At 60.4% G+C, this 16,563-nt stretch overlaps 1 protein-coding gene across 2 annotated transcripts; it reads left to right on the plus strand.

Annotated features, from left to right (window-relative positions):
* Nucleotides 1-137: 137 nt before the first annotated feature.
* On the plus strand, nucleotides 138-16,238 carry ZNF653 (zinc finger protein 653; the record flags this gene model as incomplete). Of its 2 annotated transcripts, XM_080818259.1 has the most annotated exons (9): nucleotides 138-436; nucleotides 6,992-7,035; nucleotides 9,099-9,314; nucleotides 12,553-13,179; nucleotides 13,315-13,495; nucleotides 13,598-13,709; nucleotides 14,801-14,915; nucleotides 15,493-15,592; nucleotides 15,801-16,238. In XM_080818259.1, 9 exons carry the CDS (start codon nucleotides 138-140, stop codon nucleotides 15,976-15,978), a joined length of 1,872 nt encoding a protein of 623 aa, XP_080674385.1. In that variant the 3' UTR covers nucleotides 15,979-16,238. The 2 variants fall into 2 exon arrangements, with proteins under 2 accessions (XP_080674385.1, XP_080674384.1); XM_080818258.1 differs by having other exon boundaries at nucleotides 12,553-13,495.
* Between the last annotated feature and the right edge of the window lie 325 nt (nucleotides 16,239-16,563).

A 16,563-nucleotide genomic window follows, 5' to 3' on the forward strand; every position in this document is an offset into this window, starting at 1 on the left:
AGTTTCTGCTCTCGGTCTCCTCTTGGCGCCTTGGGGCAGTGAAAGTCCGTGAGAAATTTCCCGTCGGCGCGGAAGATGCGCGCCACTTCCGGCCGGGCTCCTAACAACGGGGGAGGTTGGTAACCAGGGAGGGGGGGATGGCGGAGCGGGTGCCGGAGCCCGAGGCGGAGGCGGAGGCTGAGGCGGGCGCAGGCGGGGAGGCGGCGGCCGAGGAGGGCGCGGCGGGCCGCAAGGCGCGGGGTCGGCCGCGGCTCACGGAGTCCGACCGAGCCCGGCGGCGGCTCGAGTCCCGGAAGAAGTACGACGTGCGGCGTGTGTACCTGGGCGAGGCGCACGGGCCCTGGGTGGACCTGCGGCGCCGCAGCGGCTGGAGCGACGCCAAGCTCGCAGCCTATCTCATCTCGCTGGAGCGCGGCCAGCGTAGCGGCCGCCACGGGTGAGGGGGCCCGGCCAGAGGGAGGGAGGGAGCGAGCGAGGGAGGAGACGCCCCCATCCCAGCCGAGCGTGGTCCCGCCCCCTCTGCCCACGGCCCCGCCCCCGGCACCTGTGAGCCCCGCCCAGTGGCCGGGCCGCCGGCCTGGGTCTCCTACCGCCGGTCCTGGGACGCGCCTGGCTCGCGGCCCCGCCTCCCGGCTTTCCAACTGTCCAATCCTAGGATGCGCCCAGCCTCTCGACCCGCCTCTTAGCACTTGGCCCCGCCCATTAGATTTCTGGCTGCCCAATCCCAGTGCTGGCCCCACCTCCAAGCGTTCTAACTACCTAGTCCCTGGAGGGGCGGCCCCGCCACCTGAGGCCTTAACGTCCCTTCTTCCTTGCTGGTCCTTGGGATCTCACATGCCTCATCCTCTAAAACCCCTACTGTGCAGGCTGGGGCTGTGACTGGATACACTGGGCCATGCAGCCCTGTCCCTCGTGAGGTTCTGGCACTCCATCTGGGGCTCTGTGTGGCCCCATTCCCACGACCCTCCACCTCAGACATAGAAAGACTCCTCTAGAACCAGATCGCGTTCCTTTAAACCTCTTGGCTCCTGGGGAACACCTTAGCCCATGGAGACTCAGGTGAAGAGGAAGTCCCAAGCTAGCTGCTCAGGTAGAAGACAGGCCTTTGCAAGAGTCTCAGTCTTGAGCATGAGGAGTGTGGATGCAATTCTTCCCTTCCTGCCTAATAGGTTGGCGTGACAATTAAATGAGTTAAAATACAGCAGAAGGCTTAGAACGTGGTTGGCACAAGGTGAGCACTCCCAAGTATTAGTTGTTATGATGATATTTGTTCTCTGTCGCAATGCTGCGACAGTATCCTCCTTGTGCCCTGGTTTTTATTTTCACACATTGCACATTGGCATGTTCCTTTGGGGGGAGATTCTAAGGGTCAAGGATCAACCAGATCCTTCTGAATTGCACCACCACCTCCCTGGGGTGGCAGGCTGGCTTATATGCCCAAGAGTAGATCAGGAAATGCTGGGCATTTAAGAAACTCAAGTTAGTGTTCCATTATTGGAGTTTCTTTTCTTTTTTTTTTTAGACAGCGCAAGCGGGGATGGTGGGGGGTGAAGGGAGAGCAGAGTGAGAAGGAAAAAGAATCTTAAGCAGGCTCCACACCCAGTGCAGCGTGGAACCCGTCATGGAGCTCTGTCTTACAGCCCTGAGATCATGACCTGAGCTAAAATCAATAGTCCCACGCTTAACTCACTGAGCCACCCAGGCACCCCCACACACACATTAGTGGAGTTACTGATTCAGTTAATCTGGGTAGAGTTGCAGACCTTTGCTTTTTTTCTGCAAAGCTGCCAGGGAGACATTATGTGCAGCTGGAGTTAAGAACCACTGGCCAGAGGGAGCTCCCGGAGGTCCCTAAGCTGAAAGAGGTATTTTCGGTTTTTTAAAAAAGATTTTATTTATTTAACAGAGAGAGAAGAGGGGAAGCAGGCTCCCCGCCGAGCAGAGAGCCCGATGCGGGGCTCAATCCAAGGACCCCGAGACCATGACCTGAGCCAAAGGCAGAGGCTTAACCCACTGAGCCACCCAGGTGCCCCTGAAAGTGGTATTTTCAGAAGCTCAGTTTGTGTAGTCCTGTAAGACTGGGGCCAGGACACTGAGACAGCCCAGGCCATACATGGCAATAACCGGGCCCCAGGACACATGGGTAGTCGGGAAAATACAAACCCTGAATGAGGGTCTCCGTGGGAAATGGACATGACCAGAGATAGGGGGTCACTTATTTCAACTCTTCAATTGTTTGTACCTGTCTTGCCCCTGGAAGATTTCAGTTCAAGACTATGTGCAACTTGGACCAGAAGACAGAAACGAAAAGAGAAAGGAGAGGTGCTGGGTGGCTCAGTAAGTTGGGCGTCTGCCTTCGGTTCCAGTTGTCATCTCGGGGTCCCAGGATCAGGCCTGCATCGAGCTCTCTGCTTGGTGGGGAGCCTGCCTCTCCCTCTGCCTCTGCCCCTCCCCACTGCTTGTGCGTGCACTCTCTCTCAAATAAATAAAACTTAAAAAGAAAAGATAAAGGAAAAGGAGGGACACAGTGGGGCCAGGCTCTGTGCTATCGGATTGAAACATAAGTCACAGGGGACATGGCAAGGGCAGTTTTGTGGCATAGTGAGTTAAAAACCCAACCAGAGGGGTTCAAAAGACATGAAGACGTGGGAACAGAGAATGGGCCATAAATTTGCCTCAGAACCATCCTAGCAGCCAGTGGAAAAAGGGAAACAATGGCCAATAGCAGGGTCTCCGGTACCCATTTGTTTAGGGAACGCTTCATCAGCACCCACTGTGTGCCAGGCACTGGCGTGAGTGCTGACGGTGCAGCAGGAAACAGCACAGAAAGTCACTGACTTATGGAGTTGCCATTTTAGAGGCCAGAGGGCCGAGGCTTGTCCCCTGTGCAAAGGCTTGTCCACTGTATTACTTTACATATACTCTTATTTATGATCATGAATAAATTACATGTGAGAGATTGATGGGGCTATGTAAAGAAAAAAAGTGAAATGGGGAAAGAGGAATCAGGAGGGGGTGCTGGAGGTTTAAATAGGGTGTTAGGGTGGGCCGCAGTGAGAGGATAGTATCTGGGGTACAGACCTGAAGGAGGCCGGGAAAGCCTTGCAGCTAGCTGCAGGAAGAGTGTTTGAGGAAGCGTGTTTGGCAGGTGCAAAGGCCCTGAGGCAGAACCCAGCCTGGTGTGTACATGGGGCAGTGAGGAGACCCATGTGGCTGGAGCACAGGAAGAGGATGAAGAGTGGGAAAAGACGAGGACAGGAAGGTGACAGGAACTTACAGACTGCATGAAGAACTCTGGTTTTTCCTCCCAGTTAAGTAGGAGGCCTGATAGGATTTTTTTTTTTCTTTGCGTTTTTTAAGTACAGAATTTCGGACAGAGAGGTCCCATACCTGGCTTATATTTTAACAGAAGCACTCTCCAGGGTATGCGTGGCAGGATTGGGTGAGGGTTGCACTGAAACAAGGTTGACTAAGAGCTGGCAGTCTTTGATGCTGGTGATGGTCTCTAGGAGGTTCACTCTTCTCTCTAGCTTTGTATGTGTTTGAGTTTTTCTTTTTACATCTTAAAATGTTAACAAGAACATCAAAAGAAGCACACGGACCCCGATGTTGAGGCTCTGGGAGGGGAGGGCCGGAGCTGGCAGACCAGGAGGGAGCTGACTGCACCGGTCCAGGTGAGTGAGGCGGGGCCGTGCAGAAGTGGGGAGAAGTGGCTGAAATCAGGGCCAGCAGGGTTTGCTGATGGGTGTGGATATGAGAAACGATGCGCCCAGGTTTGGACCTGAGCACCTGGAAGGTTGCAGTGGCCGGTAACAGAGAAGGGACAGGTCAGGGGACAATACGACAGCTCACGTGTGAGATGTCTGGGAGACCCCTACATGTAGTGTTGGGGAGGCGTGCTGGTGGTGGTGTGGTCAGGAGAGGGCCAGGTGGGAGATCCGGGTTTGGGGGTCACCAGGCCAGTGATGGTACGGTGCCGGAGGTTGCTAAGGGGGCGCAGGTACACACACAGGTCTGAGCCCGGCACTTGCTCTCTGTGATTAGAGAAGTCAGGGAGATGAGGGAGAAGCAGCAGCCAGGAGGCTGGTGGAGAACTCCCTGGGCCAGCATCCTGGAGGCCGAGGGAAGGATCTGCGGTCTAACACTGCTGGGCTGAGGGAGGCAGCCACCCCCAGGGTCCAGAAAGGGGCAGTTTGTGGTGGAGAAGACCCTGACTCAGGGGGCTCAAGAGAGACACAGAAGACAGGAAGACTGCACACACGTATAGACAGCTCAAAGGGAGTGGGGAGAGGAATGGGCAGGACTTGGCAGGGAAGCGGCTCCAGATTATTTAAATCCAGGGTAGGACTGATGGTGTGTTGGGACACTTGGCGGGGATAAGGGAGTCGAGCATGAAAGCAAATGGCAGAGGAGAGCTGCTGGGCACCCTTTGGGGGCTGGCCACTGCAAGGAAAGCAGAGCCCCAAGGAAGCCCCAGCAGCTGCTGTCCTCAAACAGGGTGACGTGTAAGGGCTGGAACCCGGAGAAGTGGGCAGGGGGAGGGAAGGCAGTTTGAGGTCTGGCCTCGTTTAATCGCCACATCGACTCAGTGTGGGAGGCACTGCTGGTTTCCCCACTTCCCAGATGAGGACACTGAGGCTCAGAGGGGACAAGACCTGCTCAAGGTCACACAGCTAGTCAAGAGCAGAGAGGAGACTTGAACTTGGATCTGACTGGCACCCAGCCCGTCCCCAGCACCACACGCCATTCCCAGTCACGGCAAGGCTCTGAGCGCACAGAGGCAGCCGCGGGTGTTTGGACTTGGCCAGCCTGCCCCTCGGAGGGAAGGAGAGAGCTGTGGGAGGCGATGGAGGCATCTGGGATGGGGGCGGCCAGAGACCTGGACAAGGGCAGAGCCAGGGGCAGGAGGGGCAGAGGAGCCTGGGGAGCTGTCTTGAGACCAGACTCGGGGTGCTGTCCCAGGACAGGTGTCATCACCCTGGACAGGTGGGGTAGATGGTGAAGCTGACAAGAGACCCTGGACTGCCTGTCAGGATGATTTGTATGGAAAGCACAGTCTGGGCCATAGCGGGGAGGCCAGCGTTCCAGGGCCGGGCTCTGTGAGAACATCGGCAATCGCAGTGATCATCTCTACCACTTGCTGAGCGGTTACTATGTCCCCGGGGCCACGCCAAACTCTTGCAGTGCGTATAACCTCATGCCAGGCCCACAAGAAAGGGACGGTTATGATCCCACGCTACAGATGGGGAACTGAGGCATGGGGAGACAAGGTCACCCAGGGTCTCAGGGCCTCCTGCTGCAGCATAGAAAAGGAAGGATGAGGGGCATCTGGCTGGCTCAGTTGGAAGAGCACGTGACCCTTCATCTGGGGCTCATGAGTTCAAGCCCCACGTTGGGTGCAGAGATTTTTTTTTTTTTTTAGGATTTATTTATTTGAGGGTGAGGGAGAAAGTGCGAGTGGGGGAGGGGCAGAAGGAGGAGAGAGAGAGGAAAGGGAGACTCCCCACTGGGCGATCTCACACCCCTGAGTCCAGAGCTGAGATCAAGAGTCAGATGCTTAACCCACGGAGCCACCCAGGTACCCCAGGTGCAGAGTTTACTTATATAAATTAATTTAATTTAAAAAGAAAAAAGGAAGGATGAGGAAGCAGCCAGAGTGGGTGGGCAGATCCAGAAGCGTGGTATCAGGAAGGCAGAGGGAGCCCAAGGGGATGCAGGAGGACTAACTCCAAAGTACCTGCCCTCAGCACGCGTAGAGCCAGTGCTGGGCCACAGCCGAGTGGCTTGTACGGGATCAGGATCCCATCTAGCAGTTCTGGTGGCCGTCTGGGGGTGGGAATCCCTGGGGGGCCCCCAGTGCTTAGGCCCGGCCTTGCCCTGGGCTCCCTGAGGCCTCTGTCATGGTGGCACACGGTCAGGGTGTCGCGCTCCAGCCAAAGCGGGGAAGGCCCCAGAAGCAGGTGGCATGGTGACCAGAGCATGTGGGCCCGAGCTGGCTGCAGGGCGGCACTGATAGAGGGGGCAGCACCTTGGGCGGGGGCCCACATAGAACTTGCAGTTAGGGCCAGGGGAAGGGTCCTTAGCAGGGCCAGCCCTCCTGGCTTGGCCTGACGGTCTCCGCAGGGATCTCAGCCAGCCTGAGGGGCAGGAGCTGCTGGGCCCTGGATAGGGCCGACTCCATGAATGTCCTTTTGTTATGGAATAAATGACCACGGACCTAGTGGCTTAAAACCACACGAATTATCTCACATTTCTGTGGGTCAGGACTCTAGGATGTTTAGGCTGGATCTTCTGCTCAAGGTCTCACAGGGCTGAAACAAGGCTTTCAGCTGGCCGCATCTTCATCCAGAGGCTCAGCTAGGGAAGGAGCGGCTTCCAGACTCCCTCGGAGGGTTGGCAGAATTCATTCCCCCCCTGCATTGTACAGCTGGGGTCCCCACAGCCTGGAGGCTGTCTACCAGGATCGCTGTCAGCTCCCAGAAGCCGTTCTCAGGTCCCAGCCCCTCATAGGCCGTTCCTATCCTCGTACTCAAGGGATCCCCTGATTAGGCCAGGCCCACCTTGGAAAGCGGCCTCCCGATTCATTCCAAGTCACCTAGGCACAGGAGTGGTATCCCAGCATATTGTCAGGCCGCCCCACTCATGGGGAGAGGATTATAGACAGTGTGTGACCCGGGGTTAGGAATCCTGGGGCCAGTGTAGAATTCTGCCTGCCACACCGACTTTCTGTTACCCTTTTCTGAGTTCTCCACTCCCTGGCCACAGGCCCCTGGGCAGGCAGCCTCACTCCTCAGCCTCGTTTTCCCACTTGGTGAAATGGATGGCGATGCTAGACCACAGTCCCAGGGCTGGTGTCCGTGGGGGAGAGAGGCCACATGCAGACCCCGGGGGAACAGGACAACAGCTACAATTTGCCTTGGAGCAGGGTGCTGTCACTAGCTCAGCATCAGCCATGCCCTGTGTTCACTCCCCCTGCCTCTCTCTCTTACAGGAAGCCTTGGGAGCAGGTCCCCAAAAAGCCAAAGCGGAAGAAAAGTAAGTGGGGGTGCAGCCAGCAGGGAGGGGATGGGTGTTGGGAGCAAGTGGCTTTGTTGTTCGTTCCCTGACTCATTTTCAGGCCCCGTCTGTGGAGGGCCTGCATGGGAAAGTGCTGAGCGGACCGGCCCAGACCCAGCCCTGCCCTCCCAGAGCCCATGGTCTCAGGGGAAGACAAGGGACAGGCCCAGCAGGGCCGTGGCAGGGAAGTAGGGACACTGGGGGCCCAGAGGAAGGGCCTGACCCAGCTGGGCCTGCGGAGGGGTTGGGGACGGGGGCAGGAAGGGGACTGGCACCTGTGCTGTGCCCAGTGGGGGTACCCCACCCCCCCATCTCATACATAAAAGGCCAAGTCCGCACCCCACGCTGCACAGCTGGCAAGGGGCCAGGCCAGAGCACACACCCATGTCACCTGAGCCGTCCCCTTAGCTCCTGCACTGTCCTGCCTGATGCATGGGAGTCACCCAGGGAAGAGCTGGACAGGGCAGAGGGAACAGCTTGTGCGGGGGCCTTAAGAGCGTGTCACATGCCAGGCTGAGAGGAACAGGGCACGAGCAGTCGGAGTGGTGGCCTGCCGCGCGTCCCTCCTGCCCCCCGGCCACAACCTCTGAGCCCCCGCGCTGTGGGTCTCAGGCCTTGGCCAGCAGGGTGAGGGCCAGCGGTCCGGGAACAGCCATCTGGTGGCCGTGAGTCCCGCCCCTTCTCACAGTTGTCAGAGGCGAGGGCCGAGCTAAGCCTGTGGCCTCCAAGTCCCAAAGGGGTGAGGAGGGAGATAAGGAGACAAGTGCGATCTAGAGGGGGGGCTAGGGGCGGGGTCCCTGTTGTCCCTACAGTCATCACAGGGTTGAAGTCCCCAGATGACATCCCTAGGCCCCAGGACCCTTGTGGGCACCCTCCTCATCTCCCAGCCTGGAAGAGCAGGAGGACAGTTTCTTCCCCCTTGGCTGCAAGACCAGCATCATTAGACAAATCACAGATTCCATTTCTTGAGCATTCAGAGTGTACCCAGCCCTGTCCCATGCCCTGTCCGTGTCTTCCCTGCCTCCCCTCTGGCAGCCCACAAGGAGTGGGGACGGTTATTCGCCCCTGGCCCGGAGGAGGCGGCTGAGGTTCAGAGAAGCTGGATCCGTCCAGCTACAAAGTGGCAGTCAGGGTTTGAACCCCGCAGTCAGGCTCCACTGGGCCTACCTCCTTGAAGCATCAACTCATCCAGCAAGCATACTATGTGCCAGGCCCTGCGTAGGCACTGGGGACACAAGAGGACCAACAGACAGGTGTCCCCGCCCTTGGGGAGCTGGCACTCTAGCAGGGAAGACAGAAACACAGATGGGATCTAGGTACCTACCTGGGGAAAAAAAAAAGAGCAAGTCAGGTCAGCTAGAAGGACACTGGGGAGGGGATGGCAGACTGAAGAAAAGACCTGAGTGAAGGGGTAAAGGCAAGGCCATCATCTGGAAGGAGACACGGTCCACGCAAAGGCCCTGAGGCAGGGCCATACCCTGCGCAGTTTCAGGAACAGGGAGGAAGCCATGAGGCTGGGAGGCAGTGATCAAGGAGAAAGGCAGAGCAGGGCCTGGTGGCTCTGGGGAGGACTTTGCCTTTTACCCCCAGCCAGGTAGGAGCCCTGGTGGCTTCTGGGCTCAGGAGGGCACGGCCAGACTCACGCGTTTGCAGCAGGTGCCCTCTGCTGCAGACCGAGTAGACTGGTAGTGGGACAAATGTAGGAGCAGAGTGACGAGGGCAGAGGGGACTTGGCGGGTCCAGGCCAGAGTCTCTTAACAGGAAGCAGCCGCTCACCACCTATCACACGCCGGGCTCCATAGTTCCTGTGGTTTCCCTTATCAGTGAGGACCCTGGGGCCTGTCTTCATTCTCAGCAGCGTGGACCTCACCTCGCAGAGCCTGTTTCTTCATCTGCAGACAGGGGACAGGCCTGGACAGGGTGCAGGAAGGTGTCTCACCGCCCGGGGAGCCAGAAGGCCAGGGCGTCCTGGGGCTCCGGATGGGGGGGCGGGGGGCTGGCGATCACTGTCCCTGACCCCGCGCCCCGCCCTGTGTGTGCAGGGAGGCGACGCAACGTGAACTGCCTGAAGAACGTGGTGATCTGGTACGAGGACCACAAGCACCGCTGCCCGTACGAGCCGCACCTGGCCGAGCTGGACCCCACCTTTGGCCTGTACACCACGGCCGTGTGGCAGTGCGAGGCCGGCCACCGCTACTTCCAGGACCTGCACTCGCCCCTGAAGCCCCTCAGCGAGTCAGACCCCGACAGTGACAAAGGTGGGTCCTGGGGTGAGGGCTCTACGGCGCCTCTGGAGCTGTGTCGCCCGGGACTCCCTGCCCTCGTGGTGTCGTCGGCCTGGAAACAGCAGAGCGAGGAGGCCGGCGCTGGCTGGGCCAGGGACAGCGCCCCGGCCCCACAGGCTGGCCTGCCATCTTGCAAGTCCTTCTGGGGCTGAGAGGCAGTGGCCCCCATTTCCCAGAGGGACAGCTGTGACAGCTTGGCCCACCTGTACCTGAGGCCAGCCAGGCTGGGGATCGGGAAACCTGGCTCCGTGGCTAGAGGGAGGGGTGGGTGCTGGGCGTCCTCAGGCTCGGCAGCTCTCCTGGCCTCTGCCTCCTCCTGTTTTCCCTGGCCCTTTCCCTTTCAGGTCTGGGCTGTCTCTCCCAGCCTCATCCTCTTCCCCTCTCTGCCCTGTGCTCCTCCTTCCTCCCCATTCTCTGATTGTGAGCTCTCTTTCGTTCCCCCTCCCTCCCTCATTCTTCTGTTTCATCCTCTGCCTTCTGTCTCCTGCCTTCTCCCTGCCCCCCCCAGTATCTCCCTGTCTCCCCCACACTCCACTCCCTTCCCCCCATCTGTCTCTCCCTGCTCTGCCCCTGCCCCCTCGTCTGCCACCCCATGTGGGTCACATGTCCTGAGCAAGCAGCAGGACCAGGCAGCAGGACCAGGAGGGACTCAGTTCCCGAGGCCCAGTTGGCCCTGGTGGGGGAGCAGAGGAGGCGCGGCGGGTGGCCTCAGGATCTCGGCTTCAGCTGCGAGAAGGAGCAACGGCGCAGCTGCCAGGTGCCCTGCCGGGGCCGAGGGTGAGGTCAGTCGCCAGGGCTGAGCCTGCGCTGGCAGGAATCACAGAGCAGGTGGCATCCCAGCTGGCGGAGGGGAAGCCGTGGGCGAGAGCTGTTCCAGGTGGGCCCCCCAGCCAACGGCCATCCCATGTGTGTCAGCCGGAGCCCACCGTGCAGCCGGCCCCTTGGCCGTCCTCTCCCCGCTGCAGGTACCGCCCCCCCCACCCCGTGCCAACTCAACCCACCCTGAGACCTCCCTACAGCTCTTCCATCAGCCCCCCTTGGCTACAGCAGGGAAGGCCAGGGCCCTGGGACGAACTGTGACTGACCCTTCTGGTGGTGGGTCCGCTGGGCTGGGGATGGCACCAGAGGAGCCCCCTTGCACCCCCACCCAACTGTGACACCAGTGGCTGGGGGATCTGGCTCTCAGGAGCGAACGCTGGGATCAACAGGCAGGGGTTCTGCTGCGGCTGCCGGGAGTGGGAGGGGCTGTGTCCCCTGTCCCAGCCCGGTTCCCTCAGCAGCTCCCTTATCAGCTCTCCGCCTGGGGAGCCTGCTTCTCACTGAGTAGGAGCACCTCCTGCCGGCACTGTGAGAGGCCATTTCTGTGATTCAGGCCATGATCACCTGGTAAGAAGCAGTCTGGCCCCTCACAGTCGGAAGCTACAGCTGGGGAGGGAGGCGAACCCCCAGGCTGTCCCCCTGCAGCTTGCTGGGTGACTGCCCCCTGCCTCACGGTGGAGCCCAGGGACTCAACTCACCCTGCAGATTACAGGGTGTTCCAAGGAGGGGCCGATCCCCCTACCCTACCCCTGCTGCCATCTGGGGGCCTTGAGTCAGGGTTGGGGCATTACGATAAGAATAATAATAGAAAACATTGGTGGGGCGCTTACTCAGAGCCTGGTACTGTTCTAGACCCTTTACACATATTTCCTCATTACCCCAAACAGCCCCTGGGGAAGGTACCAACTTATACCCAGGCCCAGAGAGGTTACGGAAGGCCCCCACATCACACAGTTGGGTGGGGGGGGGCACCAAGATCCCAGCCCCAAAGTCTGGCCCCAGAGTCTGTGTGCCCCATGTGACCTTCTGGGAGGGCAGGATGCGCGGTCCCCAGACAGCGTGCCCTGAGTCTGTCATGAGTATGTAACCGAGGGTCAGCCCTTGATTTTTCTGTCCCCCTTTCTCTCCGTGTGTGGACTTCAGCACGAAGTAACCTGGGCGAAATGTTGGTCTCCTTGACCTTCATCACAACATCAGGCTGAGATTCATTCGTTTTTATTACCGTGTGCTCAGTGGGCGCCAGGCGGCCTTCTGGGCCCTGGGGCCTGTGCCCAGGGCCCCCCATCCTTGTGGAGCTTATGATCTAGAGGGGAAGCAGAAAGGAAACAAGATAAACAAAATCTAGAGTACAGTGGAGGATGGTATTTCGGAGGAAAATTAAGAAAAGAAAGAATGCTCTCTGAGATAAGAGGATCAGAGGCTTCCGTGAATGAATAGCATTTCAGGAAAGGGTCTGATGGAGGTGAGGGAGAAAGCCCCTCTAGATGTCTGAGAGAAGAGTGTTCAGGCAGAGCAAACAGCAAATGCAAAAGGCCTGAGGCAGGAGCCTGCCTAGTATCCCTAAATACGAGGATGTAGTGCCAATGGGGTTTGCTGACAAACTGAAAGTGGCTGTGAGAGAAAGAGAAGTCAGGGGCAGCCCTCGGACTTGGTTTGGCCTGAGCACCTGGAAGGACAGAGCCACCATCAACCCCTGAGACAGGGATGTCTGCGAAGGGTGTGGGCTTTTTCTTAGGGAAGATTCAGAGCCCAGAATTACTGAGTGGACTCTCAGGTGGCTGTGAGACCCCCCCGGGGGCAGCAGAAGAGGCAGTGGGAGGTAAGAGCCCCCAGCCCCACAGGAGGTCCAGGCTGTAGCTGTCCACATGGAGACATGGGGTATGGGTGAGGGCAGGGTAATGAAAATCTGCATTTGATCTCTGTCCCTGGTTCCTGGCACAGAGCTCCTAAAACCCTTGGAATTTCCTGAGTGATGGGAATGTTCTTCCTTGTTCGTCACGAGCCACTTTCATAAGGGGCCCCTTGGGAACACACCTGAGTCTGTGCTAATCTCGGTGACTCAGGCAGGGTCCCCTAGACAGCTTCAGGATGGGGGCTGGTCACCAAAGACCCATGATTAGTGGGGGTGGAGGAGGGCGGGGAATCTCTCAGCCCAAGCCTGACCCCATAGGGCCACCAGAGAGGGGCCAGAAACGCCGAATTCGGGTCTGGAGGCTGAGGGAGGAGAGCGTCTCTGAGGAGCAGGGGTGGTCGGGGCACAAGGGGGACTGAGAAATGAGAGCGGTTTGTGGCTCTGAGGGGGTCACCGTGCCCAGCCTCTGGTAAGCCCTCGACAGATACTGTTGCCGCCACTGTTGCTTTCGTGACCATCCCCTTTCCTCTGTCACCACAGTGGGCAACGGCCTGGCGGCTGGCAGCTCCGACTCTTCCAGCTCGGGCTCGGGCTCCGACTCTGAGGAGCCTCCTGAGGGCCAGCCGGCCAAGGTGGCAGCAGCGGCAGCAGCGGCGGCAGCGGCGGCGGTCACCCCCACCAGCCCGGCAGGCAGCAGCGGGCTCATCACGCAGGAAGGCATGCACATCCCCTTCGACGTCCACCACGTGGAGAGCCTGGCTGAGCAGGGCGCCCCGCTGTGCCCCAACCCGGCAGGCAGCGGGCCTGAGGCCCTGGAGACAGTGGTGTGCGTGCCGGTGCCCGTACAAGTGGGCCCGGGGCCCGGCACCCTCTTTGAGAACATGCCCCAGGAGGCACTGGGCGAGGTGGTAGCCAGCTGTCCCATGCCGGGCATGGTGCCTGGCTCGCAGGTGATCATCATCGCCGGTCCCGGCTATGATGCCCTCACAGCCGAGGGCATCCACCTCAACGTGGCAGCAGGCAGCGGTGCCCCGACTGGGGGCCTGGGGGACGAGGTGCCCTGCGCGGTGATGGAGGGCGTGGCGGCCTACACCCAGACGGAGCCTGAGGGCAGCCAGCCCAGCACCACAGACCCTGCCGCCACGGCAGGCATCGAGACCAAGAAAGGTCTGGCGGGGCCAGGAGGGGGGCCGCTGGGGTCTCTGGCAGGGGTTGGGGTGGAGGGAGGGAGGGGTGGCCCTGGAGCCAGCTTCACCACGCAAGTCTCCCCCATGGACACCCACCCCGTGTCCGCCCCCGTAGAGAAGGAGGACTTGTACATGCTTAAGAAGGAGGAGAAGGAGGAGCCTGTGGCCCCAGAGCTGGCGGAGCTGGCGGCGACAGTACCTGAGAGCGCGGAACCGGAAGCAGAGGTGGACGGGGAGGAGCTGGACGGCAGTGACATGTCGGCCATCATCTACGAGATCCCCAAGGAGCCTGAGAAGTGGGTGCCTGGGCAGCGGGGGGCTGGGACGAGGAGCAGCCCCCAAGCCCCCAGCCGGCCTGGAGTGACAGCCCTGACGCCACGGGCCCCCTTCCCCTCCAGGAGGCGGCGCAGCAAGCGGACTCGGGTGATGGACGCCGACGGTCTGCTGGAGATGTTCCACTGCCCCTATGAGGGCTGCAGCCAGGTCTACGTGGCCCTCAGCAGTTTCCAGGTGAGACCACCGGCCCAGCAGGCTGAGCAGGGCCTGCTTCCTTTTCCCGCTGCCGGTGTGCGGGCGTCTGGGCAGTGTGGCTCACGGATGGCCCCACTTGGCCCCACCAGGTGCCACTGGCCTGCCTCCCACATCCCCACCTCTCAGTAGCTTCTCACTGACACTGCCTTGGCCATAGGGTGCCAAGTGTCACCTCGCTGCCTCCCCTTCCTGCTCTCCAGTGCCCTTGTCCTGCCTTCTAGTCAGCCTGGACTCAGCCTGCTTTTGCCCCGGCCACCTTCGTGGCTCTGGATGCTTCTTCTCTGGGCTTGGCTCAGGAGGCCCCTCCACCAGGCAGTCCCTCCTAGCCCCGCCCAGGTCTAGTGGGGTCTGCAAGCCCCAGGTCACCACACCATTAGGATGTCCCTGTAGTTTGTCCCCAGGAGCCTGGATGGGATGACCCAAGGGCAGAGACTGTCCTGTCACATTCCCACCTGTGGCAGGAGGCGGCACCGGTAGGCCTTTGAATTTGCCCGGTCTCATTTTCTAGCATTGTGTTGAGCATCTATCGGGTGCCAGGCCTAGCGCTGGGCCCTAGAGCTACAGATGTGCTGGTGAGTGGAAGAATAAAAGAACAAAAGAATGACTGAGGGGCCTGCCCGCCTGGACTGTGGGCGCAGCACGGCTCCGTGGCAAAGCCTGCCGCGGGACTGAGAGCCCTGGAACCCAGACCAGGCCTGCCACTGCCCACCCGTGAGACATGGGCCAATCCCTCTGCCTCTGGAGCCTCATCTCCCCATCCATAAAACCGGCCAATAGCAGCGCCCCACCGGCAAGGTTATGACGAAGCTGCCTGATGCCCCAGCCCAGGCCCTGGCTGTCAGCGGTGCCCAAGAAAGCTGTGGCTGATCCCAGTTGTGCCCCTGAGCCTTTGCTCAGAGCCAGGAGGCCCTTGAAAGGGCAAGGGCATGGGCAAGGGCCCCCCTCTTTGCTCCCCCAGAAAGGCTGGCCCCAGCCTGCCTCCCAGCTATGCTTGTCTGTCCCCACCGTGGATAACCCTGGAGGTGGGCCCATGGCACCCACAGCCCCACTCCTGCCCCTCTTGCCTGCAGAACCATGTCAATCTGGTGCATCGGAAAGGGAAGACCAAGGTGTGTCCACACCCTGGCTGTGGCAAGAAGTTCTATTTATCCAACCACCTGCGGCGACACATGATCATCCATTCAGGTCAGGCCCAGGGTGGCGCTGGCAGCAAGGGGCATAGGGTCATGGGCCTTGGATCTAGGGCGGGGGCAGGCGGGCTGAAACCCCAAGGAGCACTGGGTCCCCAGGCATAGGACTGCCCCCCTCCCTGGGACTGCCCCCCAGGGCGCGGGCTGCTGACTCCGTGGGTAGCTGTGGTGCCTGTATCCAGCGGGAGGGCACGGCTTCAGATTTTTCAAGAGGTGGGAACCTTGGATTTTTATGTGAAGTCGCCCCGAAGTTCGAATATTGGGGTCAAATTCAGACCCACCTTGGCTTGACAGTTTGCACTTGGCGCCTCCCGGGAAGCCGAGCTCACATTTCAGCTCTGCCCGGAGCCTTCCCCTACAGCCTCTGAGCCTCATCCGGGGTCGTGAGCCGCCCTCGGTATTAACCGCCCTCGTCATTAGAGTCAGCAGTGGCTCCCAGAGTTTGTGTGATCTGGTGTCCCTGCGCCTGGAGGGCCGGGAGCCCGCCAGGGGACCCGGTTTCGGCAGCGCGGCAGAGACGTCCCGCAGCCCCCGCCCCCGAGGAGGCGTGCTCAGCCCCGCATCTCCCCCAGGTGTCCGTGAATTCACCTGCGAAACCTGCGGCAAGTCCTTCAAGAGGAAGAACCACCTGGAGGTACACCGACGCACGCACACCGGCGAGACGCCCCTGCAGTGAGTGACAGGGTTCCCCCTGAGGTTGATGGGGGGGGCTGCGGGGGAGGGGGGAGGTCTGGGCCTGTACCCGCAGAGGGCGGGTCCACCCCTCGGGTTGGGGGTGGGGCGGACGGCAGGCTGGATCCTAGTAGCTTGGGCCCCGCCCCCAATGCGGCCCCACCCCAGTCTGACCCCGCCCCCGGTGTCGCCCGCCGGCTCCCGGCAGGTGCGAGATCTGTGGCTACCAGTGCCGACAGCGCGCGTCGCTCAACTGGCACATGAAGAAGCACACGGCCGAGGTGCAGTACAACTTCACGTGCGAGCGCTGCGGGAAGCGCTTCGAGAAGCTGGACAGTGTCAAGTTCCACACGCTCAAAAGCCACCCGGACCACAAGCCAGCCTGACCCATCCAACCACTGATCAACCCCTATTTATTTGTCCGCTCAGACACGATGCCTGGGCTTGCCGGGGCCCGGACAGCCGCGGGGGCCTCCCGGACCGCCGGCCGGAAGGAGGCGCCCCTGCCCTGCCCCAGGGCTGGGCCCTCCGGGGCTGGTTCCCCCCCCAACCCCCCCCAATCTCTGGAGGTGGCGCCTGGGGCTTGCACTGCCAGAACTGTGTCAAGAGAGCAGAGCGAGATTAAAGAGCGAGAAAGGAGACGCCCTTCCCCTAGGCCTGGATGATTGGAGTGGGGTGGGCGGGCCCCTCCTTGTCTCCATCTTCGTCCCTTCCTGAGCAAGGCCAAGGCAGGCGGTGATGACCCTACAGGCCAGACGATGCCCTTTTCTTGACAGCTAATGCTAGGCCTCAGCTATCTGGACCTGGCAGCTCCCAACAGTCCCTGTCACAGGCCCACGGGTGGGAGGGCGGGAATCTGGGAGGCCACTGGACATCTCCCAAGACTCAGGATCCTGATGCCCACTCCTAATTCCCCCCACGGAACACACATTCCTCACCGTCCGGGGGTTCAGGGACTGGTTGGGGAGATG

The sequence above is a fragment of the Martes martes genome (genome assembly GCF_963455335.1).
Source record: "Martes martes genome assembly, chromosome: 1".
In the NCBI taxonomy this organism is placed as follows: domain Eukaryota; kingdom Metazoa; phylum Chordata; class Mammalia; order Carnivora; family Mustelidae; genus Martes; species Martes martes.